This window comes from Cottoperca gobio, chromosome 15 (assembly GCF_900634415.1).
Source record: "Cottoperca gobio chromosome 15, fCotGob3.1, whole genome shotgun sequence".
In the NCBI taxonomy this organism is placed as follows: Eukaryota; Metazoa; Chordata; class Actinopteri; order Perciformes; family Bovichtidae; genus Cottoperca; species Cottoperca gobio.
In genome coordinates, this window is record NC_041369.1 from 16,016,887 (window position 1) to 16,029,911 (window position 13,025).

General features: G+C 38.5%; 4 protein-coding genes across 5 annotated transcripts in view; 1 reads left to right on the forward strand and 3 right to left on the reverse strand.

Annotated features, from left to right (window-relative positions):
- The first annotated feature begins 232 nt into the window (after positions 1-232).
- itprip (inositol 1,4,5-trisphosphate receptor interacting protein) lies at positions 233-5,487 on the forward strand. Its single transcript, XM_029449108.1, has 2 exons — positions 233-333; positions 2,402-5,487. The coding sequence occupies exon 2, from the start codon at positions 2,471-2,473 to the stop codon at positions 4,073-4,075; it is 1,605 nt and encodes a 534-aa protein (XP_029304968.1). The 5' UTR covers positions 233-333; positions 2,402-2,470; the 3' UTR covers positions 4,076-5,487.
- LOC115019651 (glutathione S-transferase omega-1-like) lies at positions 4,842-8,005 on the reverse strand. Of its 2 annotated transcripts, XM_029449110.1 has the most exons (7): positions 7,852-7,927; positions 6,687-6,762; positions 6,226-6,334; positions 5,896-6,118; positions 5,716-5,817; positions 5,507-5,613; positions 4,842-5,284 (listed from the first exon to the last, which is right to left on the reverse strand). In XM_029449110.1, the coding sequence occupies exons 3-7, from the start codon at positions 6,282-6,284 to the stop codon at positions 5,134-5,136; spliced, it is 642 nt and encodes a 213-aa protein (XP_029304970.1). In that variant the 5' UTR covers positions 6,285-6,334; positions 6,687-6,762; positions 7,852-7,927; the 3' UTR covers positions 4,842-5,133. The 2 variants fall into 2 exon arrangements, with proteins under 2 accessions (XP_029304970.1, XP_029304969.1); XM_029449109.1 differs by lacking the exon at positions 6,687-6,762 and having other exon boundaries at positions 7,852-8,005.
- A 610-nt stretch (positions 8,006-8,615) lies between these two features.
- LOC115019653 (glutathione S-transferase omega-1-like) lies at positions 8,616-11,392 on the reverse strand. Its single transcript, XM_029449111.1, has 6 exons — positions 11,239-11,392; positions 10,129-10,237; positions 9,797-10,019; positions 9,597-9,698; positions 9,296-9,402; positions 8,616-9,059 (listed from the first exon to the last, which is right to left on the reverse strand). The coding sequence occupies exons 1-6, from the start codon at positions 11,264-11,266 to the stop codon at positions 8,909-8,911; spliced, it is 720 nt and encodes a 239-aa protein (XP_029304971.1). The 5' UTR covers positions 11,267-11,392; the 3' UTR covers positions 8,616-8,908.
- Positions 11,393-11,814: 422 nt separating this feature from the next.
- LOC115020289 (glutathione S-transferase omega-1-like) overlaps positions 11,815-13,025 on the reverse strand; it is a 1,776-nt gene continuing 565 nt past the window's right edge. Inside the window, 5 exon segments of the mRNA XM_029450241.1 lie at positions 11,815-12,277; positions 12,407-12,546; positions 12,645-12,661; positions 12,664-12,866; positions 12,982-13,025. The exon segment at positions 12,982-13,025 is cut by the window's right edge and continues 61 nt beyond it. Of these exon segments, the coding sequence (XP_029306101.1) occupies positions 12,490-12,546; positions 12,645-12,661; positions 12,664-12,866; positions 12,982-13,025 (321 nt within the window). The 3' untranslated portion in view covers positions 11,815-12,277; positions 12,407-12,489.

Genomic DNA, 13,025 nt, shown 5'->3' on the forward strand with positions numbered 1-13,025 from the left:
CAGGCAACAGTGGAAAGTTTGTTTCAATTAACCATCATATGAGACAAAGAAAACCAACAAATCTTCACATTTCAAAAGCCGAGACCAGTAAATAAAAAAATAAAAAAAGTTCATGAACAAGACCGGAACCTCCTCACAGCTCAAGATCCCTATTTTGGTTGAAGAGTGGAAGCTGGGCGGTGTCTCTCTTCATGGGTGGAGCGCACAGTCAGGAAATGAGTAAGAAAAAACAGTTTTCTCTCGTTGTCCGCATGAGTTAGAAGAGGCTGCCTGCACCGGAGAACACGCAACATAAGTTTATCATCATGAAAGTAGCCAGAAAACAGCATAAAGGTAGGTTTTTTATCTCCTTATTTTCCCAGATGATGCCTGTTGCTTATATTGTCTGGATGAAAAAGATTTAGGAATAGTTGTTGTTTGCTTCAACACTTTACACATCACCTCATAGAGCACCGTGCTTTAGCTGTGAAGTGACTCATGTGTCTGGTATATTGTTTTATTGCCGTGACATTTCCATGGTGAGCCGCTCATTCACTATTTTGTTGCTAGGACAACCGAGGAGGCAACCGTTGGTAATGGTGTGCAAACGACATCAGTGTATAAGAGTACAGTGCTGTCATAGTGGGTGGTGGAAACACGCTTACTTTACATTTAGGAGGAACATGTATGTCATCAATCTTATTGTCTTTTTAATGTGAATTTGCAAAACAGAAACAGAAACTTACTGTCTTCATGACTTGAAGACAATTTGGAGATGAATGATCCTGTTGTAAACTCACTATACATATATGGAGATATGTAAACAGCATTATGGTAAATATTATATACATCGTCCTATAGCGATCCCATGCATATGCTGGAAGGCAATAGTATAGTTTATTACTTTATATTATGTTGGGTATCCTAATAACTAGTTAAATGATGCATCATAAGATATCAGTTGATTATATCTTGTCTAAATAATCTGAATCTGCAAAGTAACTAAAGCTTTAAAATAAATGTAGTGGAGTAAAAAGTACAATGTTTGCCTCTGAAATGTAGTGGAGTTGAAGTATTAAGTAGCAGAAAATGGAATTTCTCAAGTGCACGTACCTTAAATCTGTACTTAAGTAGAATAAATGTACTTAGTTACTTTTTAGCACTGACATTACTTGAGTACTTCAATTTCATGCTACTAAAATAATGCACTGGAGTGAATGGACATTACAGATTAAGATGTTTCATACTAAAATTATACAATATGAAACATTTGTATTGAACTAACGACCCAACACTTTGTGAATTAAAGTCGGCTCCAACTCCAGCTGCAACATGCTGCTTACATGTTAATACATAATAATCCAATAGTATCAACATTTTGCTTTTCATTTTTATGCACCTTTAGTAGTTTTACTTCAGTATTTTTATATAGTGGTCTTAGTATTTAATGTTGCAACTGAAACCTTTTGGAGGAAAACATCCAGGCTTTGTTTATGTCGACTACATGTTCTGTAACAACGGATGAGCTCAAATTATTTTTTAATAAACTACAGGACATTCCTTTCTCTGTCTGGCCTGATGTTTGTTTAGATGGACTAAGCATTGTAAGTGTTGGACAACAGCCCAGTGAAAAAGTCATGGGAAGTTTCTCTGGCTCTGTGGCCTCACACACGCTGCCATTACTGCTGTCATTTCAAAGCTCAAGTCTAACAGAACAGCTCATGCTCTCATGATGTTACAGTGAGATCATGGTGTGCGTACTTCCTATTTCTTGTTTCACTTATTTGTCGCCGGAAGTCCCACTTTGAGCACATTATATGCTTTTATTTAAAGATTATAATGATGATGGTTAAAGTAATTCAGTCCATCCTCACCAGAGCAGTGTGCAGTTGTCTCTTTAACTTCTACTAAAAGCTTGGAACACAAGAAAGAGACTTGTGTAATTTCCTCTTCTGTACAGTATATTGCATTACTTGTCGGTTATCTGATGACACCTGGGAAAGAAGATAATAACGAGTTTCCACATTGTTTCACGTAGAAGCTGAATTTGATCTTTATTTGGACATTTCCCAGAAAAGGGAGATGTTATTCATTTAACAGGATGTAAATGCTGACAGGCGCAAAGTTGGTAACCAAACAGGGCTATCAGAGAAGGGCGACCAAAGGGACCGATCTTCCTTCCTCTCATGTTGCACACTCTGATACTGGACAAGTGCGTCACTTAGCCCACTGCCTCTATATTTAGAGGTACAATCTGTGCTTCCCCCTTGGGTGGAGTGCTTTACAAAAATAGCTGGATTGCTTTATATATATATATATATACTATGATTTTCATACATTTTATTCAGCACACCAACACTAATTTTTGTCTTAACTCCACTTGGCTTCTCAATAAAACCAACTATCTCTGTGTTTGTTTCAGGATCTGAGCTGCAGCTGCACGGACGTCAGCGAGGTGCTTAAATGCGTGCATGTTAGAAACAAGTGGAAGATGCAGGGGACCATTGCACGAGTGTGTATGGTGGTGGCCGCTGCCATATTAAACCACCCCTTGCTCTTTCCCCACGAGAACGCCACGCTCCCGGAGCAAGACGAGGAGCTGATGGCTCGAATGCGGGAGCATGAGGAGAGGCTGGAAATGGAGCAGGCCAGGCTGGAGAAAGAGCTTTCACAGTTGGACTCAAAGCAGGAAGAAACCAGCTCGGAGGAAGGTTATAGTTGGTACTTTTGGAGCACTGTGTCTTTCGTCATTTTGTTCACTATCGAGATGTGCCGGGTGGATCTTTCTGACGCAGAAATCCGGCCAGTTGAGGATGAAGACATGTTTTCAGAGAGTGGATCCATCACCCCCAGGACGATGCCGCTGGATAAGGATGTCCTGAGCAACTTCTGTGACAAATGCGCCCACACTTCAGCACATGAAAACTGGAGGGTGAGGGAGTTTGTCGAGGGTTTTGCCGATGACTTGCTGGAATCGCTCAGGAGTGTATGTCACAGGGAGGCCGGCATGGAAGTCGGGGACTTTGTCGGGATTGGAAGCATGTTCGAGTCTTGGAAGGTATGCAAGCCACTGATGTGCGACCTTATAGTGCCTTTCTCGCCTCCAGATCCGTACTCTTTCCAGTCCCACCTGTGGTGCAGCCCCTCCAGTGAAATGCTTCCAGACATGCAGGGCTGCGGCAAGATAAAGGTGACCAGGTTTGGGGAGAACGAGGAGGGCTGTCTCTGTGGCTCTGCCAACCTGGGAGACGACATGCTTTGTCTGTTGCATGGTAGGGATGACGCACTCAACGGGGACCACAGTCCTGATGAACTGCTGTGCTCTAAGAATACACGTTTCTTATCCAAAGATCAAGTCATGAAGTGGTTTCAGATCTCCGTTACCAAAGCGTGGGGCCGCATCTCTCACAAATACGACTTTGAGGTCACTTTTCGCATCCTGGATGCCGCCGGTGCACTGAAGATCCGATTCCGTTCATTGAAAGTCATCGTACTGAACATTATACCGGTGGTTCAGCTGGAGGATACAGATGCTTATTTTGTCTCACACTTTCCATCAGATTATGACAGCTCTCCTGATCCATACTGGACCCTCTCGTTTGCCGTTTACGAGAAGAATTTGCTGAAACATTTCGCTAAACGCCTACCACGTAATTCCTGTCATTTACACTGCCTTCAGATTGTTACTCTCCTACACAGAAAGCAAACGGGGCTTACGGGGAAAAGTGCGCTCACTAACTACCACTTAAAGACTGCCCTGTTGCACTTGTTGCTGAGTAAAAAGCTCTCCGTGTGGGGCATTGACAGTATTGAGCACAGGCTTCGGGATGTGCTCAGCTTCTTGCAGAGGAGCCTCCACGAGAAGAGACTTCATCACGTTCTGATTGGGAACAGTAAAGTGCCTGAAGAAGTTCAGGTTCCGGAGATATTTCGCAAAGCAGAGCCCATCAATCTGTTCCGGTCTCTGGTGTTGCAGAGGGAGCTTTATGCAACAACTGTCGGCCATTTCCACGAGATGTTGAGAAATGCACCTGTTCTCATACAAGAGTTCACACCTCTCCTATCAAATGGAGGTTTACACCACAGACTAGATTAAAGTTTGTGAGCTTTTGCCCCGTTTCCTTCATAACTAAAAAGCCAGCTGATCTTTAAATAGCATTCAGTGTTAATAATGTTAGAAACAGTTGCACCACATACATAAGTACTAAAATGAAAAGGTGCACATACAGTTATTTTAGTTGCGAGATACGCGACATCCTGTAGTGGTTTATGCTGCTGCTTTCTTTTCACTTCACAACATAACCAGTGTGAATAAGGGACCCCAAACAATACATAAGCAGAATTTCAACAGCAGGTTCTGTTGTTTGTAAAAATCTGATCGCAAAACAGTGTTTCCTACCAGATGTTCTGTGTTATAAGCGTCTTTGAGTACCTAGAAAAGCGCTGTATAAATGTATTATATAAAGTTATTTTAATTCACTCTGTAGGATTAAGAGTCATACTGGTGTAACCTGGAAGACAGATTTTTCAGATTCAGATATCCATCTGCCTTAAAAATAAGCAGCAACAAGTAATCGAAATGAAAGATGATAAGTTTAGAAAATGCATTTCCCCATTTACCTGAACAAAACCCCAAATAACTTTTGTCAGTTGGGGGAACATTTTAACAGTAATACCTCTGATATTATGCCTGTCTAAATAGGGAATCATTTTCCAAACAGTATTGCAGTAAAGCAAAGTTTTGCCTTTTACATTTCTACAGGTAGTCAAATTTTATTGAACTGGACAACCCGGTTTAGCATGGTGCTAAAAACGTGTAGTTTTGTTCATGACATGGACAGAAAATTCAGATTCAGGCCAGAGTCATTACATCTGCAATTTTTATTAGATTAAGTGCTGCTCCATTTAAAACACTGTGAGTCCTATTTACCTTATTGAACCTCCATTATGGTTCATATTTATTTTCTTTAATAACAAAACAAGTCTTACATTTCCAATAAAAAAACAAATAAAAAAAATCACCACTGTATCCCTGTTAACTCATCAACAATATATTTTCCTATTACAAAGTTAGAAAAACAGACAGGACTCCAGAATAACCAAAAGAAAATGGATATGCATAACAAACGCTTAAAGAGTTTGATCACTTCTGTTCTACAGGCCGTAGTCATAGTTGGGTTTCCCCTCGACGTACGTCTTGTAGAAGGCCTTGTAGGTGTCCACACTGTGCATGGTAGCTTTGACAGCCGTGTCCTCCAACATGCGCTCTGTCCACTTCTTCAGCTCAGGTGTGCCGTCAAGGCAGCTGAAAAGACAACGGGAATCAAAATCAAATTACAACACATGAACATAAGTCTCATACGTCTGTTCTGGTGAGAATCCCTGCTCTTCATTGTACAAGTCTTACTTCTGGACTTTACCTCATATTTGTACTTTGCCTCTTCTATATGGTGACCTTGAGTGTTTTGAAATGCTTCCAGAAATAAAATATATTTATTTTTAAATGTCCTGAGAGATTATTACTTACTGTTTGAGTTCAAAGATCTCCAGCCTCTCAAACCACGGCCACATCATGTAGTCGATCATTGTGATGGAATCACCGCCAAAGAACTTGGTCTTCTTGTTAACTAGGTCCTGAAAAATAAACATTAAGTTTGCGTTGTAAAATTCTAAACTAGCCACATGGTTGATTCATCATCTTTGTCCATTAATTATGCACTCATCTTTGCAACCTACCTCATTTAGTTTGGCAAACTTCTCTTTAAGTTCACCTTCCAGTGCTGAGACATCCTCGCCATTCTTTCTCCCCATTGGGATCTTGTAGAAGTAAGGTGTTACCTGTAGAAAACAGTGGCATTAATATGATTATTTGATGATCGTAACAGTAGAAAAGTATACAAAAGTATAAAAAGATACCTTGGAAAAATGCTCCAGCATCATCTTCTGTTGAGCTTTACCAAAAGGAGAGGAAGGGAGCAGCTTCTTCTCGGTGTAAACTTCCTCCAGGTAGTCACAGGTGATGGGAGAATCATAGATCACCTCACCAGCAGGGTTCTCCAGTGTTGGAACAAGCCCAAGAGGATTCCTCTCAAGGAACCAGTCAGGTTTGTCTTTCAGGTTGATGTTGATGGTGTCATGCCTGAAAGACAAAATGTTCTGAATATACAAACAAAAGCACAGATTACAGGTATTTAATATTTTGGTTTTAGGAAAATCTATAGCTTAAAATTAAAAATGTGTTTTTACTTGATCCCTTTGGCAGTCAGCACTAATCTGGTCCTATGGGCAAAGGGGCAGAATCTCATGCTGTAAAGTCTGATTTGGCCGTTGGGGACTGGACCAGGTGCGGCACTTCCTGAAAGAAAAAAACATTGTAATTATCCATAACGTTATCATATCCTTCACGAAGTACAGCGGAGGAGGGAATGTGAATGCGCAAAGCAATTATTATTTTCCTATTTCAAAAAATAAATTCCAAACAATTATGCGACCCCCTGCAGAAGACCTACGCTCTAGATGCATCTGATTGCTATCTGATTACTTAATAGTTTCTTTGTATTCTAAATACCAAACATATAAGAGTCTTTGAGTTTTTAGAAAAGCACTATACAAGTGAAATTTATTATTACTGTAATGGCAAAATTTCCATGTTTGACCAATGTTCCAATTCTTATGCCATCTACACAGGTAGGTGTGTGGGTTCTTACGCAGGTGGAGCTTCCGGTTGTAGTTATGGATGGTTGTCAGTTCTATGGATGTCTGTTCGTGTCCTCTTGTCTGTAGCTGGTTTGGTTGTACGTTATCATTGATTCGTTCGGTTGTATGAGTTGATCACTGTCACTGATCTATCACTGCTGTGTTTGGGTCGCTCACTGGTGAGAATTGTTTGCTCTCTCTACCTGTGTCCTATCACCCACTTCCTTTCACCTGTGCACCCTTATATAGTGACAGCCTAGTGCATTTAATCACTGCCACCAAGTGTCCAAAAATAATATTGCAGGGCTTAAACCAAATAATAATAAATGCCAACAATAACGCAAAATGGCTTCTATAATTACTATTATTATATAATCCATACATTTTAAAACGTATAAATCATTGTTACAGATTAAATTACCCAAAAGTATATAAAGCCTTTTTAGCTTAACTTCAAACAGCTACATCCCTAAAATGCTTTATCCCATAGTTCTTTTATTTGTATACTTTAAGGTAATTTCGCAGATAATACCTCTGTTCTTTTTGAATGTAGGACTTTTAGCGGAGTATTTTACTTCACAGTAATACTACTCTCACTTAAGTAAAGAATCTCAGTAATCTTTCACCAATGTAAAACTGTCTCTTTGAACGTCTGAAGTACTTCTCGGATATGTTAGTTGTCAGAGTATCCACAGAGAGTCGCTGTAGGTTGTGTTAATTCAGTTTTAAAAGTGCAAAATTCAGTGGTAGGCTACAGTTAATACTCAAGTTAAAAAAGGAGTTCATTATTTGGGGTGCAATACACTCATGTTAACCACAGTTTGCTTTACGAGCTCGCCTGAGCAGGTTACACAATACATAGTCATCATGACTCTGCAGAAAACTTGATCCTGTCATGGCTTGTGACATTTCGTAACGTGACAGCATTAATCAGAGAGGATGAAATGAATGGAAGGTCAAACATCTGGCAGCATGTACATTTCCGTTAAACTCAAGTTTAAATGCAAAGCAATGCATTCAGTTTAAAAGGAAGACACATAAACCTCTGATACGTGACAGATTTAAGGAGGTGAAAAAGAATAATGGTTATGCAAATCGTAGTTTAGCTTGAGCGCAAATAATTAGCAGCCTGCAAGATGTTTTGTTAGTTAGCCAAGTAATTGCTTTACATCTTACCTTTGGCGAAAGACTTTTCAGTAGACATGTTGACACTTCAGGTGGTGAACGTGGCACGAACTGAGAATGTCTGTAAACGATCGAGAAGAGATCGTACTGAACTAAGCGATAAATGGCTGAATTATTTATCGTTTACTCTATTTCCGGTATGGGCGTGTCATAATGCTATCAGCCAATAGCATTAAAAGGGCTGTTTGTTTTTTTGGTTGCCAGGGATACGCAAAGACTCGCCCTTTCTTTCGTGGGTTATTTGTGGTAAAATAAAAAAAAATAAAAGGTTTAATTTCACCGTTTGTAATTGTATTCGTATCTTAAAATGGATGAAATTGGAAGTTTAGAAGTCAGGTATGTCCCTGCTACCAATACACCTATCTATATTTACCTCAGTACAATATATACACCGCTTATTTACCATTTTTAGTCCAATTTGTGCCTCATGTATTAGTGTAAATACGGGTCACCGAGGGGGTAGTATGAATGCTAACCCTAGCAACCTGTGGGACTTTTTCTTTTCGAAACAGTAGTGCAGTGTTTTTGTTTTCATTCAAACTGTTGCCAAACTGATGGCAGCTATTACATTTTGTAATGTTTAACATTTTTTATTGTTCACTGGAAAGCGAGGTTTTGCATTCAATTTAAATGTTTTCCTGTTACATTTATACTGTGTTGTCCAGTTGTCAGATTTATTTAATCGGACCACTTTGTTTAGCCTGGGGGAATAATGTGTAGTTTTTGTTTATTATGACATGGAGAGAACATTCAGATTCAGGCCAGAGTCATTACATCTCCAATTTTTATTAGAAAAAGTGCTGCCCCATTGAAGAAACCGTGAGTCTTATTTACCTTATTGAACCTCATATTCATATTATTTTCCTTTAATAACTAAAGAAGTCTTACATTTCCAATAAAAACATTCACTGTATCCCTGTCAATGTTAACTAATCATGTTATTTGCTACAATATATTTTCCTATTCCAAAGTTAGAAAAACAGATATGACAAAAAAAATAAAAATGGATATGCATAACAAACGCTTAAAGAGTTTGATCACTTCTGTTCTACAGGCCGTAGTCATAGTTGGGTTTCCCCTCGGCGTACGTCTTGTAGAAGGCCTTGTGGGTGTCCACACTGTGCATGGTAGCTTTGACAGCCATGTCCTCCGACATGCGCTCTGTCCACTTCTTCAGCTCAGGTGTGCCGTCAAGGCAGCTGAAAAGACAACGGGAATCAAAATCATTCAGCGAAGACCAACTTACAACACATGAACATAAGTCACATATGTCTGTTCTGGTGAGAATCCCTGCTCTTCATTGTACAAGTCTTACTTCTGGACTTTACCTCATATTTGTACTTTGCCTCTTCTATATGGTGACCTTGAGTGTTTTGAAATGTTTCCAGAAATAAAAGATATTTATTTTTAAATGTCCTGAGAGATTATTACTTACTGTTTGAGTTCAAAGATCTCCAGCCTCTCAAACCACGGCCACTTCATGTAGTCGATCATTGTGATGGAATCACCGCCAAAGAACTTGGTCTTCTTGTTAACTAGGTCCTGAAAGATAAACATTAAGTTTGCATTGTAAAATTCTAAACTAGCCACATGGTTGATTCATCATCTTTGTCCATTAATTACAATTTATTTATAGACAAATACAGTTGTGCTCACGCTCATTCGACAATATTGACTTTACAATCTACCAAATCACATGTCTGGTGGAAACTAGAGAACTCAACTTTGCAACCTACCTCATTTAATTTGCCAAACTTCTCTTTAAGTTCACCTTCCAGTGCTGAGACATCCTCGCCCTTCTTTCTCCCCATTGGGATCTTGTAGAAGTAAGGTATTACCTGTAGAAAACAGTGGCATTAATATGATTATTTGATGATCGTAATAGTAGACAAGTATACAAAATCAGGATTTAGATTCAAGTATTCATGTAAGATACCTTGGAAAAATGCTCCAGCATCATCTTCTGTTGAGCTTTACCAAAAGGAGAGGAAGGAAGCAGCTTCTTCTCGGTGTAAACTTCCTCCAGGTAGTCACAGGTGATGGGAGAATCATAGATCACCTCACCAGCAGGGTTCTCCAGTGTTGGAACAAGCCCAAGAGGATTCCTCTCAAGGTACCAGTCAGGTTTGTCTTTCAGGTTGATGTTGATGGTGTCATGCCTGAAAGACAAAAACAGGTTCTGAATATACAAACAAAAGCACAGATTACAGGTATTTAATATTTTGGTATTAGGAAAATCTATGGTTTAAAGTAAAAATGTGTTTTTACTTGATCCCTTTGGCAGTCAGCACTAATCTGGTCCTATGGGCAAAGGGGCAGAATCTCATGCTGTAAAGTCTGATTTGGCCGTTGGGGACTGGACCAGGTGCGGCACTTCCTGAAAGAAAATAAATATTGTAATTATCCATTACAATACATGACAAAGTGCAATAAGTAAAACATGTTGACTCCTGTTTGCTACCATTAATGCATGAAAGTAAACTTTTACATTTACTTCTGATACGTTTTTTTTAATTAAGCATTGTGCATCACATTTACTTTAATGTTTCCACTTCATACTACTTTGTACTTCAATTTCAAATGATTTCAGAGGAAAAAATGTACTTTATACTCTAGATTTATCTGATCGCTACAGTTACTAGTTTCTTTGTATTCTAAATACCAAACATATAACCGTCTTTGAGTTTTTAGGAAAGTGCTATACAAGTCAAATGTATTATTACTATTATTATTATTATTATTATTATTATTATTATTATTATTATTATTATTATTATATAATCTATACATCCGACCCAAAAGTATATAAAGCCTTTTTAGCTTCACCTCAAACAGCTACATCCCTAAAATTCTTTAACCATGGTTCTTTCATTTGTATACCTCTGTTATTTTTGAATGTAGGACTTTTAGAGGAATATTTTTACTCTACAGTAATACTACTCTCACTTAGGTAAAAAATCTCAGTAATCTTTCACCAGTTAATACTCAAGTTAAAAAGGAAGTTAATTATTTGGGATGCAATAGACTCACGTTAACCACCGCCTGAGCAGGTTACACAATACATAGTCATCATGACTCTGCAGAAATATTGATCCTGTCATGGCTAGTGACATTTTGTAACGTGACAGCATTAATCAGAGAGGATGAAATGAATGGAAGGTCAAACATCTGGCAGCATAAAGTTCTGTTTAACTCAGGTTTAAATGCAAAGCAGTGCATTCAGTTTAAAAGGAAGACACATAAACCTCTGATACGTGACAGATTTAAGGAGGTGAAAAAGAATAACTGTTATGCGAACCGTAGTTTAGCTTAAAAGCAAAGAATTAGCAGCCTGCAAGATGTTTTGTTTGTTAGCAAAGTAATTGCTTTACGTCTTACCTTTGGCGAAAGACTTTTCAGTAGACATGTTGACACTTCAGGTAGTGAAACTTGGCACGAACGGAGAAGGTCTGTAAACGATCGAGAAGAGATCGTACTGAACTAAGCGATAAATGGCTGAATTGTTTATTGTTTACTCTATTTCCGGTATGGGCGTGTCATAATGCTATCAGCCAATAGCAGTAAAAGGGCTGTTTTTTGTTTTTGGTTGCCAGGGATACGCAAAGACTCGCCCTTTCTCTCGTCGGTTGTTTATGGTAAAAAAAAGAAAAAGAGGAAATGTTTAATTTCACTGTTTGTAATTGTATTCTTATCTTAAAAAGGATGACATTGGAAGTTTAGAGGTCAGATATGTCGCTGCAACCAATACACCTATCTATATTTACTTCAGTACAATATATACACCGCTTATTTACCGATTTTAGTCCAATTTGTGCCTCATGTATTAGCTTAAATACGGACCACTGAGGGGGTAGTATGAATGCTAACCTCAGCGATCTGTGGGACTTTTTCTTTTCAAAACAGTATTGCAGTGTTTTTGTTTTCATTCATACTGTTGCAAAACTGATGGCAGCTATTACATTTTGTAATGTTTGACGTTTTTTATTGCTTACTGGAAAGCGATTATTTGCACTCAATGCAGTCCAGTTGTCAGATTTATTTAATTAGACCACTTTGTTTAGCCTGGGGGAATAACGTGTAGTTTTGTTTATTATGACATGGAGAGAACATTCAGATTCAGGCCAGAGTCATTACATCTCCAATTTTTATTAGAAAAAGTGCTGCCCCATTGAAGAAACCGTGAGTCCTATTTACATTACTGAACCCTTTAATAACAAAACAAGTCTTACATTTCCAATAAAAACATTCACTGTATCCCTGTCAATGTTAACTAATCATGTTATTTGCTACAATATATTTTCCTATTCCAAGGTTAGATAAACAGACATGACAACAAAAAATGGATATGCATAACACTCGCTTAAAGAGTTTGATCACTTCTGTTTTCCTCTTCAGCTCAGGTGTGCCGTCAAGGCAGCTGAAAAGACAACGAGAATCAAAATCATTCAGTGAAGACCAACTTACAACACATGAACATAAGTCACATACGTCTGTTCTGGTGAGATTCCCTGCTCTTCATTGTACAAGTCTTACTTCTGGACTTTACCTCATATTTGTACTTTGCCTCGTCTATATGGTGACCTTGAGTGTTTTGAAATGTTTCCAGAAATAAAAGATATTTATTTTTTATTATTTATCCTCGCCCTTCTTTCTCCCCATTGGGATCTTGTAGAAGTAAGGTGTTACCTGTAGAAAACAGTGGCATTAATATGATTATTTGATGATCGTAATAGTAGACAAGTATACAAAATCAGGATTTAGATACAAGTATTCATGTAAGATACCTTGGAAAAATGCTCCACAACATCTTCTGTTGAGCTTTACCAAAAGGAGAGGAAGGAAGCAGCTTCTTCTCGGTGTAAACTTCCTCCAGGTAGTCACAGGTGATGGGAGAATTATATATCACCTCACCAGCAGGGTTCTCCAGTGTTGGAACAAATCCAAGAGGACTACTCTCAAGGAACCAGTCAGGTTTGTCTTTCAGGTTGATGTTGATTGTTTCATGCCTGAAAGACAAAAGGTTCTGAATATTTAAATAATGCACAGATTACAGGTATTTAATTTTTTGGTATTAGGAAAATCTATGGTTTAAAGTAAAGTATAATAAAAATGTGTCTTTACTTGATCCCTTTGGCAGTCAGCACTAATCTGGTCCTATAGGCAAA

Excerpts from the sequence above, each read along its gene's own strand:
- itprip (XM_029449108.1), top strand. The coding sequence starts at position 2,471 with ATGCAGGGGACCATTGCACGAGTGTGTATGGTGGTGGCCGCTGCCATA.
- LOC115019651 (XM_029449109.1), bottom strand. The coding sequence starts at position 7,879 with ATGTCTACTGAAAAGTCTTTCGCCAAAG. Across the intron at positions 5,818-5,895 it reads TGCTGGAGCATTTTTCCAAG|GTAACACCTTACTTCTACAA; the intron begins GTATCTTTTTAT and ends TGTTTTCTACAG. Across the intron at positions 5,285-5,506 it reads GAGATCTTTGAACTCAAACA|CTGCCTTGACGGCACACCTG; the intron begins GTAAGTAATAAT and ends TTGTCTTTTCAG.
- LOC115019653 (XM_029449111.1), bottom strand. The coding sequence starts at position 11,266 with ATGTCTACTGAAAAGTCTTTCGCCAAAG. Across the intron at positions 9,699-9,796 it reads TGCTGGAGCATTTTTCCAAG|GTAATACCTTACTTCTACAA; the intron begins GTATCTTACATG and ends TGTTTTCTACAG. Across the intron at positions 9,060-9,295 it reads GAGATCTTTGAACTCAAACA|CTGCCTTGACGGCACACCTG; the intron begins GTAAGTAATAAT and ends TTGTCTTTTCAG.